The sequence below is a fragment of the Erinaceus europaeus genome, chromosome 11 (genome assembly GCF_950295315.1).
Source record: "Erinaceus europaeus chromosome 11, mEriEur2.1, whole genome shotgun sequence".
NCBI classification, from domain to species: domain Eukaryota; kingdom Metazoa; phylum Chordata; class Mammalia; order Eulipotyphla; family Erinaceidae; genus Erinaceus; species Erinaceus europaeus.
The window spans coordinates 14,011,263-14,029,604 of NC_080172.1; the positions used below are offsets into that span (position 1 = coordinate 14,011,263).

The 18,342-nt window shown below is 37.3% G+C and overlaps 1 protein-coding gene across 1 annotated transcript; it reads left to right on the top strand.

The window, feature by feature from the left end:
* Positions 1 to 749: 749 nt before the first annotated feature.
* On the top strand, positions 750 to 15,898 carry LOC132541272 (tropomyosin alpha-1 chain-like). Its single transcript, XM_060201021.1, has 3 exons — positions 750 to 856; positions 6,339 to 6,429; positions 15,059 to 15,898. Exons 1-3 carry the CDS (start codon positions 750 to 752, stop codon positions 15,857 to 15,859), a joined length of 999 nt encoding a protein of 332 aa, XP_060057004.1. The 3' UTR covers positions 15,860 to 15,898.
* The last annotated feature ends 2,444 nt before the right edge of the window (positions 15,899 to 18,342 follow it).

Sequence of the window (18,342 nt, forward strand, 5' to 3'; positions counted from 1 at the left end):
GTTGGGTAACTAACTAGTCAAAGTAACTAAGAGTGATTAGCAGGCAATGTGGTGATCCAAAGAGTTGTAGCTAAGAATGTCTGGAATTTGATGTTTTGAGTGTGGGAGGTGAGCGATGCCTGATGCTAGAGCTGGAAGAAGGATTCAGTCTAGAGTCATGTTAAGCGCTCTTAATTTGATCCTTTGTTCTAATATTTAATTACCTACACAAAAAAGCACCTATGTATGTTATTTATTAAACATTCCGGCCATATTGAAGAGTGAATTAAGCAATAATTTAATGCGAAATAATACCTTTTAATGTAATGCCTAAATCTACAAACGTCAGTTGTGGAAGATTCAAAAACCCTTTCTTATTTTAACTGCTGTTTGTTCCTACAATGAGCACACAATAACAGAGATTATTATTCAATAAAATGCCAGCTCTCAAAGCCCAAATTTATTTGTTGTTTCTATATAAAAGTAAACAAAATCATCAATGCTTCATTAATTTCATTTTAACTTGATTATCACAGGTAGTTAAGGCATTGCTGTGTTTAGCTGGGAAATATGTACAGTGGTATTAGAATGGACACATGAATTTAAACTGGCTTGATTCATGAGTCCAAGGTAAAGATTATGTAGCAGCTAGAATTCATCGGATTTGCTGGATGCAGGGCTATTTATCACAGTTAGACTTCAAGGTTATGTATATTTCAAGTTTATGGAATATCTCACCCCAGATTTATTCTTTTACACTCCTTGAGAGCATGGGGAACATCATGCAGCATTATGCTTACAGAAGAATAATGCTTCAAGAAATAAAGTCATATGCTTTTTATAGAGGACAAGTCTTCAAACTTCATGATTATATGTGGTGAGTTTGAGGTTCGTATGAATATTTTGATCCCTTGAATCTATTCTAAGTGAGGTCAGTATGAAAGAGGGATGCTTACTTTTATCCAAACCTCTTGAGTTCTCTTTCAATTATACAAAAACAGCTGAGTTTTCTGAAGACAGATTCCCACTAGCAGGTTCGTGTATATTTTCCTTTCTTCCTTGCTTTGTTTCTTTTTATTTATTTATTTATTTTACCCTTTTATAAGGCAGCAGAAGAGGAGCACTCTAAGAAGACTTCCTGAAACTATCCTGGATCTTTTTATTCTCTGTTGCCCTTTTAGAATTGGATACAGGGGTCTCCAAAAACATGTGACCACTAGTGACATTGTTATCTATGTGATGCAAATGACTTCTTTTTCTTTTGAGACTGATAACATCACAAATTTCTGATTATTTGTCCAGACATGATAATGCACACACAAATTATACATGACAAAATTTGATTTTCTTTTCTTTTATACTTTCTGGGGTTCTATAAATTATTTTCATTAGTGAGGACTTCTCAGAGGAAAACTTAAAACTATAGCACTGGAGATAATTTTTCTTCACTTTAAGAACATGGAAAACTAATTAAAAGTCTTTAATAGTTTTTTTTTAATTCATTACCTTCCTAAGTATGAAAGAAATACCAGTTTCAAATTCAACAGTAAGTTCTATAATGGATTTTCATTTACTTTAGACTAATGCATCAATTGACCTCCCTCTTAGCCCCTAAACATGAAAATCCCTTGAAATTTTCAAAGTGGATTTTTTTTATGGAAAATTGTTAAAGGTGGTACTTTTTGCCACAAAGCTAGGTAAAGTAACATAAATTTATTTTCCTTTAACTATTTCACCATTATTATTCAAGATACTAATACTCTTAATTTATTTACACAAAGAAAGTATACTTTTTATGTGTATGTTTTTCTCAATGACCTTCAAACTGCTGTAAATTTTAGCAGTTGATTTAATAATTTTACTGCCAAATATCCTCTAGTAGATAATCTCTACTTACAGTAAAAGTAAGAATCCTCTCTATGATCATGTGAAGAAATTCTCTATTCAGTCAAATAATAAAGAGACATATTAATAACAATATAATACACAGAAGAACAACTGAAAATATATAAAATTAAGTGAGAATATAGCAGTGATTCTATAGTCAGAAGGGAGCATGCTAATTGTTTTTTGATCATTGTATCAAGTAACCAATGACTGTAGCATATCTTAAGACCATCATAGTCTACTAGTCTCTTAAATGAGCTAATCTCTCCACAGTCACCCATTTTAGAGATAGTCCATTGGTGATACCACCAAGTGGTAACAGTTTTACCCCAGAGACCATTCTTCTGAGTTACTCATGCAGTTAAGAACCAAACTTCAGAAGCTGTCTTTCCACGGCTCAATACTTCCATTTCTGAATGTTTGCCAATCCCAGAATGTCATATAATAATTGTTCAAGGGAGTCAGGCGGTAGATCAGCAGGTTAAGCACAAGTGGCACAAAGCACAAGGACTGGCATAAGGATCCAGGTTCGAGCCCCTGGCTCCCCACCTGCAGGGGAGTCACTTCACAAGCAGTGAAGCAGTTCTGCAGGTGTCTGTCTTTCTCTCCCCCACTCTGTCTTCCCCTCCTCTCTCCATTTCTCTCTATCCTATCCAACAACAACCACATCAATAACAACATCAACAATAACTACAACAATAAAACAACAAGAGCAACAAAAAGGAATAAATAAATTTTAAAAACTTAAAAAAATAGTTTGTTCAAATAAAATGTATTTAATTTTAAAAACATTGTTTAGTTATCAAATAGCAAATTTCAGGGTTTTTGTTTGTTATTAATATTGATTTTTGACTTCTCTCAGTAAGACTTACTTAATCCTCACAAAAACACTAGAGGTATTAGCATTAAGTGCCCACTCTATAGATAAAGCAATGGAGAATAAGTGATGCTCAATTTCATTTAAAAAACTGAATAGTAAGGTAGAATTTGAGTGTAGATGATTTGGTTAGTGAGACCATACTCTTAGCCACTATACTGTAAAGCTTCTCTGAGTTTATTAAATAAAAATTTTTATCCTCGCTACTTGAAATTCCCTAGCATTCATCACTCACCCTGCAGTGACGAATTATACATTCCCAGCCCTCGTAGTGCTCCCTATCTGCCTTCTTTTTTTTATACCTATTTTTCCCTTAGCAGAAATCATCCCCTCTTATCCCACACATACCAAAGCCAAAGGAATAGCTGTCTCTCATCAAATTTACATTTACTATTAGAACTTCTAATAGTGCCCTAATTTCATATATGCGAGGTTGAGATAGAAAAAGATAAACTATGTGACCCAACAAGTAATAAAAGCAGCACAAACTATGTTATGTTCAAAACTTTGCTGCTTAACTTAACCACCTGGTTCTAGCTCTCCAAATCTCCTCAGGAGTTCTTAAACAAACAAACAAATATGGAATTACTTTATGATCTAATTATACCACTCTTAAGCATTTATCCAGTGGACACTCAAGCACTAATCCACAAGGACATATGCACTCTTACGTTCATAGTTGTATTATTCACAATAGCCAAAAAGTGGAACCAGCTTAAATGCCCATCAACAGATGACTGGCTAAAGAAGTTATGGGATATGTATTCCATGGCATAATACACTAGAATAAAAGAAAAGATAGTATTGTGTCCTTTGGAACAAAATGGGCAGAACTGGAAGTGATTATGCTTAGCAAAATACATAAAAAGACTAAAGACAACTACCTGGTGGTTTCACATATATACAGAATCTAAAGATGTGATACATATCAACTTAACAAAAGCAAACAAAAACAGAAGCAAGCAAACTGTTCTAAGACTTGTAAGAACTATTGTGATGCCAGGGCTGGTGGTGGCACGCCTGGTTGAGCACATACTTCACAGTGCACAAGGATCTGGATTCAATCCCCCAGTCCTCACCTTCAGGGGGAAAGCTTCATAAGTGGTGAAGTGAGGATTCAGGTGACTCTGTCTGTCTCCTTCTCTCAATCTCTTCCCCTTCCTCTTAATTTCTGGCTGCCTCTATCCAATAAATAAACAAAGACAAGAAACTTTTAAAAAAGAACTCCTTTGGGTATCTTTGGGAGGTGAAAGTGTGGGGATACAGATCTTTGGTGGTGGGTGTGGAGTGAAACTATACACTGTTATCTTACAATCCTGTAACCTAGTAATCACAAATTTAAAACAATAAACAAACCCTTCTGGTTTCTCTACTTTCTGCCTTGCTTTTGTTCTATATAAGGATGGCCATTCTCACCACCTCTATTCAACATGGCCATGGAAGTTCTTGTTAGTACAATTTGACCAGAAAGAGACCTCCAAGACATTCAGCTTGGAAAGGAAGAAATTAAGCTACTAATATTTTCTGATGACATGATAACATATCTAGAGAACTCTAGAAACTCCACCTCATAACTGCTGGACCCATCAAAAAATTCACTAAGGTAGCAGGGATACAAAATCAATACACATGATGTTCCTTATTCAAATGACGGCAAGGGAAATGAAGAAAGTATTTTCATTTACTGTGGAACACCAAAATACAAAATAGCTCAGAGTAAATCTAACTAAGCAGGAAAATGACATTTACAATGAAAACTATAGGATATCATTAAAATAAATAATTGGTGATACAGAGAAATGGAGGAATATCCCTTGTTCATCCTTTTAATAGTGATTTTTAGATTCAGTGAAATCCCTAACAAAATCCCAATGATATATTTAAAAGAAAGTAAACACATTATCCAAAAATTCACAAAAGATCATATGCACACACATGCACATGCACACACACACCTAAAATACTCTTGAAAAAGTGAAGAAAGAATGAAGTTATCAAACACCCCAACTGAGCTTATACTACAAAGTTATTTTATTTTATTTTATTTTATCTTTTGTTGTTGTTATTGATGCCGTGGTTGTTGGATAGGACAGAGAGAAAATGGAGAGAGATGGGGAAGACAGAGAGGGGAAGAGGATAGACATCTACAGATCTACTTCACCACTTGTGAAGCGACTCCCCTGTAGGTGGAGAGCCAGGGGCTCGAACTGGGATCCTCAATGGGATTTCATATTTGCAATATTCCACCACTCCCAGTGAACATGTATATATATAAATATAAATATATATATATATATATATATATATATATATATATATATATATATATATGAGAGAGATAGAGAGAAACCGATAGAAATAAATACGGACACTACAGCATTCTTTCACAGCTTGTGAAGTATCTCCTTTTATTGTTGTGCTTCTATGTGACTGTATGCTTACACCTGTATCCTAAACTACGTGAACCATCTCTGGAACCTCACATTAATCTTCCTAGAGTGTTACTTTTTAAAATATTTATTTATTTATTTTCCCTTTTGTTGCCCTTGTTGTAGTTATTACTGTTGTTATTGATGCCGTGGTTGTTGGATAGGAAAGAGAGAAATGGAGAGAGACGGGGAAGACAGAGAGGGGGGAGAGAAAGATAGACATCTGCAGACCTGCTTCACCACTTGTGAAGCTATTCCCCTGCAGGTGGAGAACCAGGGGCTCGAACTGGGATCCTCATGCCAGTCCTTGCGCTTCGCGCCATATGCGCTTAACCTGCTGCGCTACCACCCGACTCCCCTAAAGTGTTACTTTAACATTGATTATTCTACTCATACTTTATAAGGACAGTCCAGATTTCTTAGTGGAGCATTCAAACCTGTGAGCTATCTCCCTCATGTTCTTGCTCATCACATCCCATCCCATGAAGAACTCAGTAACCGCCTGAAAGTTTGCTTTTCCTCTAGATGCACTATGATTCCCACCTTTATAGCTTTGTCCATACATAATAACCACTATATTTGTTGAGGAACCTCTGATTACAATGCCTGTTATTTCTCTACTGAATTATTTTTCTTAATTACTAACAGATATGTTTTATACCAGGCATACCAGAAATTATTTGCATTCACTGTTGTGTCTACAGTACCCAGAGAATATTTTGGCCCTGTCAGGGTAACCACAAGCCATGGTCAACAGACCTTCAGGCTAACATGAAGCCTGTCTTATCTGATATTTTTGAATTATGCCTACATTCTTTGGCTAAGGTCAGGATTTGTAGAGTAACCATAGAATCTTTTATATTCACTCACTATAACTGGAGCTAACAAGTCTAATCATGCCATTAAGATGCTTATATATAATCCATGAGGTGTTTGATCTTGCTGTATGCACACATATCCAATATATACATTGACACTGAACCCGAGCGAGACATTAGAAACATTGGAAAGACTCGAGAGACTTAAGAGGCAGACACAAACAAACGATTAAAAAAAAAAAAAAAGACACACACACACACAAGAAAGACATTTCACCAATACCTATTGGTGTCCTTGTGAAGACACTCTAAAAACCATTTTCTCTCACTGCTAATGGTGTGATAAAGTTTATTTCTCATCTCCGAGAGTCAAATGAAAAGCTGCATTCAGGTATCCAGAGAACCTCTGGAACCACATGGGAACCTGATGGAGCCTCAGGTACAAAGGTCTTTTTGCCTTGCCCCTGGACACATTTTATCTAGAAATAATACCCTGAGATTTGTAAACTGAAATGTAGCCAAGTCTGACCTCTGGAAGTTCAAAGGAGTAATATGGTCGGCCAGTAATTATTTGTCTAATTGTCTCCAAAGAGGTGAAATGTTTCCCTTTTATTGAGTTCTTAATGTTTGGCCATCTACTCTCACACTGGGGATACTACCCATTTCCCTGAATGTCTGTATAACCTTCCATTTACCTTTAGAGCATGTTCCCATGGTTCCTCAACTCTTCCAGTGTTGAGGAAAATCGTTGGATTGGGATGAGACAAACACTTTAAGCAAACAAACAGAACAAAACAAAACAAACAACAACAACAACAAAAGCTATTTCTTTCCATTGCTTTCTCTATCAAAAGTAGAAAATTATGATTAAAAAAAAAAAAAACAGCAAGAGCTTGTTCTTACTGCACTTCATGCTATTTCTGAGTCTGTGAGCTCTCAGCAGCCTTCCACAGTGTCAACCCATTATATACCTTTAAAAAAAAAAAAAAGGAAACTGCCTCCATTAAACTTTAAGCTGTCAAGAATTACAACGAAAAGATGCAATTTTTTTCACTGCAGGAAAGGTCTGATTTAGTAACAAGCTATAAGCTAACAGAGCGGCAGAATCCACATATAATGTCTCATTGAAAGAGGGGAGAAACATGCTGCTTTTTTGTGCTTCAACTGTGTTTTTTTTTCCCTTTTTAAAAAAAAAAATATATATATATATATTCCACTTAGCTTGTGAATACAATAAGATATTAGAAACTGTATTCCTCTTACATCTTTGCCTTCAAATCATAATGTCCAAACACATACAAGCCTACAATTGGCTTATGTTTCTTTCTTGTGGGGAGGGACACCACTGAGGAAAAAAAAAGTCCACATTACCGTCTAGCTTACATGTTTAATATTGATTTAATTAGTCATTTAATTCCAAATGCCCTTATTGTCTACTTGTTTGCAAAGGCTATTTACTTTCACCACAATGCATACATTAAAACAAGTGAATGAACAGAAAGCCAGGCTTGTGGATTGGTGCTTTCTTGATGCAGAAATGATATTCTCCTTCCCCACTTTAGCCAGAGCATCACAATGTCAAACATTCTGCACACATCCCCCAAGGAATCTGCAAGGCTAATTAGGGTGAGCTTCACCATAAAGAATACAATTGTTAGAACAGCTTCTGTACACACTAGAGTAATGAGAGTCTTTACATACACTGTGATTTGTTATTGCGACTTGCAGTCATATATCTTTTGGGAAATAACTCATGTGTGGTTATTTATTGCAAGTATGATTATTAATGATATATTAACAACTGTTGAAAGCAAATGATTTCACCTCCGTAACTCACATACTTAGTTCAGTGTTCAAAGAGCCAGAGGGACATCAAAGTTTCTGAGAAACTGTGTTATATTTTTTTATCTTTATTTCCTCCAGGAGGATAATAAAAATGTCTACACTATAATAAGTAAGATATTTTTATTTTATTTGTATTTATTTAATTTATTTATAAAATTAAAAATATCCACAAGACCATATTATAAGAAGGGTAAAATTCCTCACAATTCCCACCACCAGAACTCCCTATCCCATCCACTCTCCTTATTCCTCTGGGAGTATGGATCCAGTATCATTATGGGGTGCAGAAGGCAGAAAGTCTGGCTTCTGTAATTGTTTCTCCACTGAAGATGGATGTTGGCAAGTAAATCCATATTCCCAACCTGTTTCTAATAAGATAAATATTTTAAGCTTTCCTTAAGAAAAAATTTTATCATGATTATAAGAAAGTAAGCTTTATTTTATTCTTGCTATTTTTTTACTAGTCATTTAACAATGATTTACAGAATTATAAGATTTGGAGGCCGAGGGGTGGCATTCCTGGTTGAGCACACACATTAAAGAATTATAAGATTTCAAGGGTAGGTTTACACATGCACACAGACACACGTACCTTGCTGTGCCCACCACCAAATTTCTGTGTGTCCCCTTCATAACCATTAGAATCCCCACCATGTCCAAAAGAGGTAAGTAAAGTTTAAAAGCTGGCTACTTAGAATTTTCTGCAACTTTCATAAACCCAGGCAATCTCCATAATTTAAGGTTGAATATGAAAAATAAAATTCAATTATCTCATGTGCCAAGTTACATTAATGACTTAGATAAGGCCACCATTGTATACAAAGATACTTTTTTTTACCTTAGTACTACTAGAAGAAATGCCTTACTGCTCATTAAAACTCAATCCAAATATAGAGTTACCTAAACACTTTAAAATGCTGTGTTGGTAATTTATCTTGCATTAAATATACAAGGGAGGTTAAGCTACTGACTTAAATATTATGTGTGAGACATCACACTATTCAGCATTGATGAAAACTGAGCTCCTTACTGCTTCACCTTCAGCAATGACAGATTTTTGCCAATTAACTACTACCCAAATGTCTTCTGGTAATTGGAAAGAGACGCAAGGAGGCTTCCATTTCAGAAACTGAAATATAGAATTAGATATAAACTTTCAGGACTCTTTGAACCACTATTAAGGATTATTTCAGGGTCTCAACACCTGTTCCGTTTTACCCGAATTCCTGAGTGCTATTGTGCTGCCATCCCTGCAGCATTTTTTTTCCCCAAAGATATAAATCACACTGCTAGTGCGGCACATTTACAGAGAGACAAAAGATTCTACCTTTTGAAATATTCAGACATCTGAAGAAAGCAGTGCACTATATTCACAGCTCATTGCCAAATGCTCACGTGATGCTGTGGGTCTGCATGCTATCACAAGAAAATAAACGATTCATTTAGCTTTGATGATCCAAAAGGATGATTGTTGACACCAAGTGATGCCATGTGATGCCATAGCACCTTAGGTTGCTAATTACATAAGTTTACAAAATCATTTCTGACAAGTGTTCATGAGTATTTTCAAGCATTTGTGTGATTGAGTTTTGCAAGGGATATTGGCAGAGCAGTTACAAAGGTAATATTGACTATCACCTCTTTTGAAATACTATCTATCACATAGTTTGTTGGCAATCTCTGTTTCTATGTCAAATGTTTTGCTTTAAAAAGTCAATCGAAGGTATTCATTCTCAAAGGAAGAGTAGGATACTAGAAGTCGGAGGCAAAAAAAAAGTATAATAAACTGGCAAAGAAACAAATCAACAAGGAGGAAGGGTAGTTCTCCAAGACAGTCTTTCTAACAAGACTGAAGGGACAGACAGGACTTAATGGAAAACAACACATCTGCATATCTGAAGAGAATGATAACATCAGATGAAACAAGTGAATATCAGGATTGAAAAGGCTGCAGGAGTTTGCAAGCAGATGTCAAAAAGCATACAAGAAAATGTCAAGAAAAGTATAACAAGCAGCTAAAACTGGTGCAGAGATTAGGATGCTAAATATGTGCATGATGAGAAGTCTGTGACTTACAGACCTAAGAGCTGCTTCACAAGCAGGAAGAAAGCAGGGGGGTGGGGGGTGGGGGAACTGGGAGAGAGCTTTTTAAATAATTTCTGGGAGTAAAACTAGAGTTGAATGTAAACAAAGGTAGAAAGAAAATAAAGCTTTGCTTGGGATTCACTTCTAGAAGATACAGTAGCTAGATTACAGTACCAGATGATGAGATTTTTAAGTACAAATTACAAAATGTACTAAGACAAAAGAAACACACACACACACACACACAAAGAAAATGGTCAGATGCAACAATATACTCTCTAACTTTCAGAAACCTACTTTATTTATGTATTTATTTATTCAAGAAAATTACAAATAAAAATCTTAATTGCAGAACTCCAATTGTCTTCACTGTAAAACTTAGCAGTAGAATTAAGTTTCTTGAACCCAACATAAGGGATGGATCCTTGCTTAAAGCAATTTTAGTTATGATTCAATTTTAATTCTAAAAAATATTTATAAATACACAGTTACCTAATAATAATCATTTACAAATAATTTGCAGATGAAAAGTTACTTGATCTACCAGTGAATTTTTTTTAAGTTTATGTAGGCAAAAAGTGATGCGGGTATGACTATAATTCATTGTTTTTTTATTTTTGCTTTTATTTCATTATGGGGGCTAATGCTTTACAGTGCAACCACTGACATATGCATACAGTTGCATTATCTAATAGCCCCCCCGCCCCCCAGTTTTCTTCCTCTCTTCTCTTTCCTTCCCTCCCCAGAGCCCTTTGCTTTGGTTCAATACACCATGTCCAGTCCATGGTTCACTTTGTGCTCTCCCTCCCCATCTCTATTAAGTCCGGTTAATCAGAAAGATCACTTAGTATTCACCCTTCTCTTTTTGGCTTATCTCGCTCAACGCCGTGTCCTCAAGTTGCGTCCAAGAAGATGTGAAGGAGACAACCTCCTAGTTTTTAACAGCTGAGTAGTATTCCATCATGTATATATACCACAGTTTTTTTAATCACTCATCTTATGTTGGACATCCGAGTGGCTTACAGGTTCTGGCAACTAGGAACTGCTGTCTAGCTTAATTTTTAAAGTTCTGGGGATCAAATCCAAGGCTGAGTGTATTTGTTTTTGTTGCTGAGTTACTACTCCCTTGTTCAATTATGATTTTGATATTTTTACGAAAGAAAGGCAACAAAGCAGGGTTTGGACAGTAGCGCTGAGGTTTAAGCGCCGCATGTGGTGCAAAGCGCAAGGACCAGAGTAAGGATCCTTGTTCAAGCCCCCGGCTCCCCACCTGCAAACTGTGAAGCAGGTCTGCAGGTATCTATCTTTCTCTCCCCCTCTCTTTCTTCTCCTCCTCTCTTGATTTCTCTCTGTCCTATCCAACCACTAAGACATCAATAACAATAATAATATCACAAAAACAATAAAATCACAAGGACAACAAAAGAGAAAATAAATAAATATTAAAAAAAAAAGAAATACAACAAAGCACATTCCAATGCCCATGGAGTTCCAATAGTCTATCCTTGTATTTTTATGTGATACCGAGAATTGAACGTAAAGCCTCAATCCTGGAAAGCGTTCAATGTACTTTCCACGCCAGGCCACTTTCCTAGCCACAATCACTAGCTTAATTTAATTAGATTTTATTAGCCTATTTTTTTAGCTTAACTATTTCTCTTCGTTGGGAACCAAATAGATAAAAACAGATTATTCCAGAATAATTATTACTCTACGAAGATCTGTGCATAAACTCAGTGAAACTATCAAAACACTACTTATTTAAGAAAAAAAAAAGTCTGCAAGGTGAGGACATCAACTCTAGACATTTGTTTCTTTTTCATGGACAAATAGCCTTCTGTAGACTCCAGAGAGTCTCACAAAGTAGTGTTCTTAAAGACTTTGCTTGTGGTCCGGGGGGTGGCGCAGTGGCTAAAGCATCAGACTCTCATGCATGAGATCCCGAGTTCAATCTCTGGCCGCACATGTACTATCTGATGTCTGGTTCTTTCTCTCTCTCCTCCTATCTTTCTCATAAAAAGTAAATTAATTTTTAAAAAAGACTTTGTTTATAAGTTGCTACTGGGAAAGTCTTATGACAAGTCTAAAGACATGTCAGTTATAGAGTAGAGGATATGCCTCCTCAGTAGTAAGACACTGCACTTACAGTGATTATGTTGGTTTTTTTTTTACTTTCTTATAGATTTAATAATGATTGGCAGGACTGTAGGATAAAAGGGGTACAGTTCCCACCACCAGAGTTCTGCATTCCATCCACTCCACTGGAATCTTTCTTATTCTTTATCCTTCCGGGAATATGGACCAAAGATCTTTATGGGGTGCAGAAGGTGGAAGATCTGGCTTCTGTAATTGCTTCTGTGCTGGAGATGGGCGTTGACAGGTTGATCCACACCCCCAGACTGTTCCTATCTTTCTCTAGTTGGGCAGGGCTCTGGAGAGGTGAGGTTCCAGGACACGTTGGTGAGGTCACCTTCCCAGGGAAGTCGAAATGGCGTCTTGGTAGCATCTGCAACTTGGTGGCTGAAAAGCATTAAGATATAAAGAAGAACAATTTGTTTAATAATCAGGAACCTAGAGGTAAGACTAAAGCAAATGAAATTTGTATCTTTATGCTGGAAGAAGCTAGAAAATCTATTTAAGGTATATTACAAGGGGCCCATAACTTTATAAATTTTGCCTGAGCCTGACAGCTAACACGCAGGCAGGCTAGGAGTATTGTCAGAGAAGATTGTGTGTCAGAGTTGGAAACAGGACTAGAAATCTCGATCAGGGCAGATAGTAGCTCCCAAATATGGGAAAAGTATATAAATACCATCAATTGTAAACCCTGTCGATTTAGCATAGGAGCCTGCAGTGACTATGTTTTAAGGCTTATCCCAGACACCACATATGCTGGTATGGTGCTCTGGTTTTCTCTCTTTCTCATTAAAAAAAAAAATCCAAGCAATCTTGCTTGCTAAAAATTAAATTTATTAAGTGTTAAGTTATTTAAAATTGTTGATTTTCTAGTGTATTTGCTGCTGGCCATCTTAGCTTCAGAGCTAGTCATGTGGTCCTCAGAGGCAATAGATTTTCTCAATCATTTATTCACATTATAAAAATCACATTTCTGTATCAGAAGCATCACATATATATACTCTTGAGGGAATTTGTCATCTGGTTAACTCATTTCTTTTGAATCTCAACCACACCATTGTCTTTCTCACTATTTTCTGGGGTTTTTTGTTTGTTTTGCTTTTGTTTGTTTGTTTTGGTTGAGATGGAAAGGTAGAATAAAAGAGACCATAGCACTCACTATAGTTTCTTTCAGTGTGTTGGAAGCTAAGTTTAAACCTGGATGCAGCACATGGTAAAACAGCATACTAACCAAGGGAGTGATTTCACCAGCTCTGAAGGCTTTTTTTCTTTTTCTTTTCTTTCCTTTCCTTTCCTTTCCTTTTCATTCTTTTTCTTCTCTGTTCTTCTTTCCTTTCCCTTCCTTTTCTCTTCTTTTCATTTCTCTCTCTTTTTCCCTAACTCCAGGGTTATCATTGGTGCTCAGTGCTGGTGCTATGAATCTAATGCTCCTGGCTGCCATTCCTCCCCCCATAACTTTTACTAAATATGACAGGGTGAAATCGAGAGGGAAAGAGGAGTTAGAGGGAGAAAAAGATAGACACCTGCAGACTTGCTTCACTGTTCCTGAAGCAGAGAACAGAGCGCCTGGGGATGGGGTGTGTGGACTCAAACCCTAGTCCTTATGCATGGTGGTAGGTGCACTTAACTGGGTATGCAACCACCCTAGTCCCAAACCTTTTCTTTTTTCAATTTGTTTTGTTTTATTTTTAGGTAGAGATAGTGAAACAGAGGCATAGAGAGAAGGAGGTCACTATTTTCAAAAAGACCAGAGTCACATGAGAAATTTAATTTTAAAATGACTAGAAATCGACTTGAGAATTAGTGACTCCTGCCAAGATTTTTAACTCAATTAAACGCTGATAAAGTACTATCGGTGAAAATGTTACAGATAGGTTATACATCATGCATCGTATATCAATATATGCCTACAGGCTACATAGTTTTATCAGTTGAAAAAGTGTGTGAGACCATTATGCTACTTTGCAGCTAATAAGATAGGAGAGAAAACTAGCTCAAAGCAAAATATTTCATTGCTACGATTTGTCTGAGAACAGTTCAGGAAGCCCCTCTTCAGTGGCACCACAACACTAAGAATAAACATAATGAGAAAAGTGGTGGAGTGGGCTCTAAAGGCAAAAGGAGGAGTAAGGAAAGTTAGAAAAAAAATGGTTTGAAAGAGCTATAATTAGACCAGATCATTTCCAGAAATTTAGTTATTGCAAGATAATGATTCAATCACCCAGTTCTTGAGAAATTTAATTAATTTCTTATAGGAGTATACAGGGCTATGTAATCAATATTACCTATTTATTTTACATTTAGTTTATTCTCATAAAAAGTACAACCCTTCAGCTTCATTACTCGGGTGAGACCTTTCCTTTTATAGTACACTCTAATTTCATCTCAGGTAGTTCACTTTCTAACAAAGTCCCATAACCTAGATATACACCAGTTTCTGTGAGAGAGAGCTTATGTGCACACGTATCCATAAACTCCTGCAAAATATATACCTGAAAGCAGAAGTACACTAGAGTTTTCAGTGAGTACCTCCCTAACACTTCCTCTCCACTATTCCAAGCTTGGGATCCATGATTGCTCAACAAATTGTTTGGCTTCGTATGTTGACTCTCTTTTCAATCACCAGGTTCCAGATGCCACCAGGATGCTGGCCAGGCTTCCCTGGATTGAAGACCCCACCAATGTGTGCTGGAGCTCAGCTTCCCCAGAGACCCACCCTACTAGGGAAAGAGAGAGGCAGACTGGGAGTATGGACCGACCAGTCAACGCCCATGTTCAGCGGGGAAGCAATTACAGAAGCCAGACCTTCTACCTTCTGCAACCCACAATGACCCTGGGTCCATGCTCTCAGAGGGATAGAGAATGGGAAAGCTATCATGGGAGGGGGTGGGTTATGGAGATTGGGTGGTGGGAATTGTGTGGAGTTGTACCCCTCCTACCTTATGTTTTTTTTTTAATTAATTTTTTTTTATTTAAGAAAGGATTAATTAACAAAACCCCAGTGGAACCACCAGGACAAGTACTCCGAGGCTCTCAAAGATGCCCAGGAGAAGCTGGAGCTGGCTGAAAAAAAGGCCACCGATGCTGAAGCCGACGTCACCTCCCTGAACAGAAGCATCCAGCTGGTTGAGGAGGAGCTGGACCGAGCCCAGGAGCGTCTGGCCACCGCTCTGCAGAAGCTGGAGGAGGCTGAGAAGGCGGCCGACGAAAGCGAGAGAGGCATGAAGGTCATTGAAAGCCGAGCCCAGAAGGATGAGGAGAAGATGGAGATCCAGGAGATCCAGCTGAAGGAGGCCAAGCACATCGCTGAGGATGCCGACCGCAAGTATGAAGAGGTGGCCCGGAAGCTGGTCATCATTGAGAGTGACTTGGAGCGTGCAGAGGAGCGGGCCAAACTCTCAGAAGGCAAATGCGCCGAGCTTGAAGAAGAATTGAAAACTGTGACCAACAACCTGAAGTCACTGGAGGCTCAGGCCGAGAAGTACTCCCAGAAGGAAGACAAGTACGAGGAGGAGATCAAGGTCCTTTCCGACAAGCTGAAGGAGGCAGAGACTCGGGCTGAGTTTGCAGAGAGATCTGTAACTAAATTGGAGAAAAGCATCGACGACTTGGAAGATAAGTTTCTTTGCTTCAGTCCTCCCAAGACCCCATCATCAAGCTGGATGTCCCACCTCTCTGAGCTCTGCAGTCTGTCTGTCCTGCAGCTCACCCTGGCCGGCCGGCCCTTCCTTTTAGAGTCCCACACGGGGTCAGGCACGCCTGTGCCCTCTGTTGTACAGAAGCTCTTTCTTTGTGTAAAATAAACACCTTGTAAGCTCAAAAAATAAAATAAAATAAAATAAAAAAAAATGGGAACACTACCTTATGTTTTTGTTCATTAATCCTTTCTTAAATAAAAAAATTAAAATAAAAAAAAGAAAATGAAATGTCTTAGTATAGGATTTTTTTTAATTTCCTTATTGGGGAATTAATGTTTTACAAGCGACAGTAAATACAATAGTTTGTACATGCATAACATTTCCGAGTTTTCCATATAACAGTACAACCCCCACTAGGTCCTCTGTCATCCTTTTTGGACTTGTATCCCTGCCCCCACCCCCTACCCAGAGTCTTTTACTTTGGTGCAATACGCCAATTCCAGTTCAGGTTCTACTTGTGTTTTCTAATCTGATCTTGTTTTTCAACTTCTGTCTGAGAGTAAGATCATCCCATATTCATCCTTTTGTTTCTGACTTAATTCATTTAACATGATTTTTTCAAGGTCCATCGAAGATCAACTAAAAACAGTAAAGTCATCGTTTTTAATAGCTGAGTAGTATTCCATTGTGTATATATACCACAACTTGCTTAACCACATATCTGTTATTGGACACCTGGGTTGCTTCCAGGTTTTGGCTATTACAAATTGTGCTGCTAAGAACATATGTGTTCACAGATCTTTTGAATGGGTGTGTTGGGTTCCTTAGGATATATCCCCAGAAGAGGAATTGCAGGATCATAGGGTAGGTCCATTTCTAGCCTTCTGAGAGTTCTAGAGACTGTTCCACATAGAGGTTGGACCAATTTACATTCCCACCAGCAGTGCAGGAGGGTTCCTTTGACCCCACACCCTCTCCAGCATTTGTTGCTACTACCTTTGTGATATATGACATTCACACAGGAGTGAAGTGGTATTTCATTGTTGTCTTTATTTGCATTTCTCTGACAATCAAAGACTTGGAGCAACTTTTTAGGTGTTTCTTGGCCTTTTGGATATCTTTTGTGGTGGATACTCTGTCCATGTCCTCTCCCCACTTTTGTATGGGGTCTTTTGTTTTCTTGATGTTGATTTTGCCAAGTGCTTTATATATTTTGGTTATTAAATTCTTGTCTGTATGGCATGTAAAGACCTTCTTCCATTCTGTGAGGAGTCTCTCAGTTTAGGTAGTGATTTGCTGTGCAGAAGCTTTTTAATTTGATGTAGTCCCATAGGTATATGCTTGTCGTAGTCTTCTTAGTAACTGGATTTGTTTCATTGAAGATGTCTTTAAAATTTATGCAGAAAAGAGTTCTGCCAATAATTTCCTCTAAGTATCTGAGAGTTTCTTGTATAACATTCAAGTCCTTGATCTACTTGAAATTTACTTTTATAGTTGGTGAAATATAGTGGTTCAGTTTCATTCTTCTGCATGCTTCAACTCATTTTTTCTAATACCACTTGTTGAAGAGACTCCCCTGTCCCCATTTAATAGTCTGGGCCCCTCTGTCAAAGAATAGATGTCCATAGGTGTGGGGGCTTACTTCTGGGCTCTCAATTCTATTCCATTTGTCAGTATGTATATTCATGTTCCAATACCAAGCAGTTTTGATGACAATGGCCCTATAATACAATTTGAGATCTGGGAGTATGATGCCTCCAGTTCTGTTCTTTCTTCTCAAGATTGTTTTGGCAATTCTAGGTCTTTTCTGGTTCCAGATAAACATTTGTAGCATTTGTTCTATTCTCCTAAAATATGTAGTTGAGATCCTGATGGGGATAGCATTAAATTTCTATATGGCTCTGGACAGTATATTCATTTTGATGATGGTAATTCTTCCAACCTATGAACATGAACATCTTTCCATTTCTTTGTGTCTTTTTATATTTCCTTGAGTAGTGACTTATAATTTTCAGTATACAAGTATTTCACGTCTTAGGTTAAGTTTATTCCTAGGTATCTTATTATTTTTGTTGTTAGAGTAAAAGGAATTGATTTCTGGATTTCATCTTCTTCTAACTTAGTGTTTGCATAGAGGAATGCCACTGACTTTTGAATGTTAATTTTGTAGCCTGACACCTTACTGTATTGCCTGATGATTTCCAAAAGCTTCTTGCTTGATTCCTTAGGTTTTTCTATGTATAGTATCATGCCATCTACAAATAGGGAGAGTTTGACTTCTCTTCCAATCTGTATCCCTTTAATTCCTTGCTCCTGCCTGATTGCTATGGCAAGAATTTCCAATACTGTGTTGAAGAATAATGGTGATAGTGGGGGCAGCCCTGTCTAGTACCTGATCTGAAGGGAAATGCTTCCAGTTTTCAACCATTGAGTATGATGTTGGTTGTAGGTCTGCTATACATAGACTCCACTATCTTCAGTAATTTTCCATCTATTCCCATTTTTTGTAGTGTTTGATCATAAATGGATGTTGGATTTTGTCAAAAGCTATCTCTGCATCTATTGATATGAACATGTGGTTTTTGGTCTTGCTTTTGTTGATGTGGTGGATCATGTTGATTGATGTGTATATATTATGCCAACCTTGC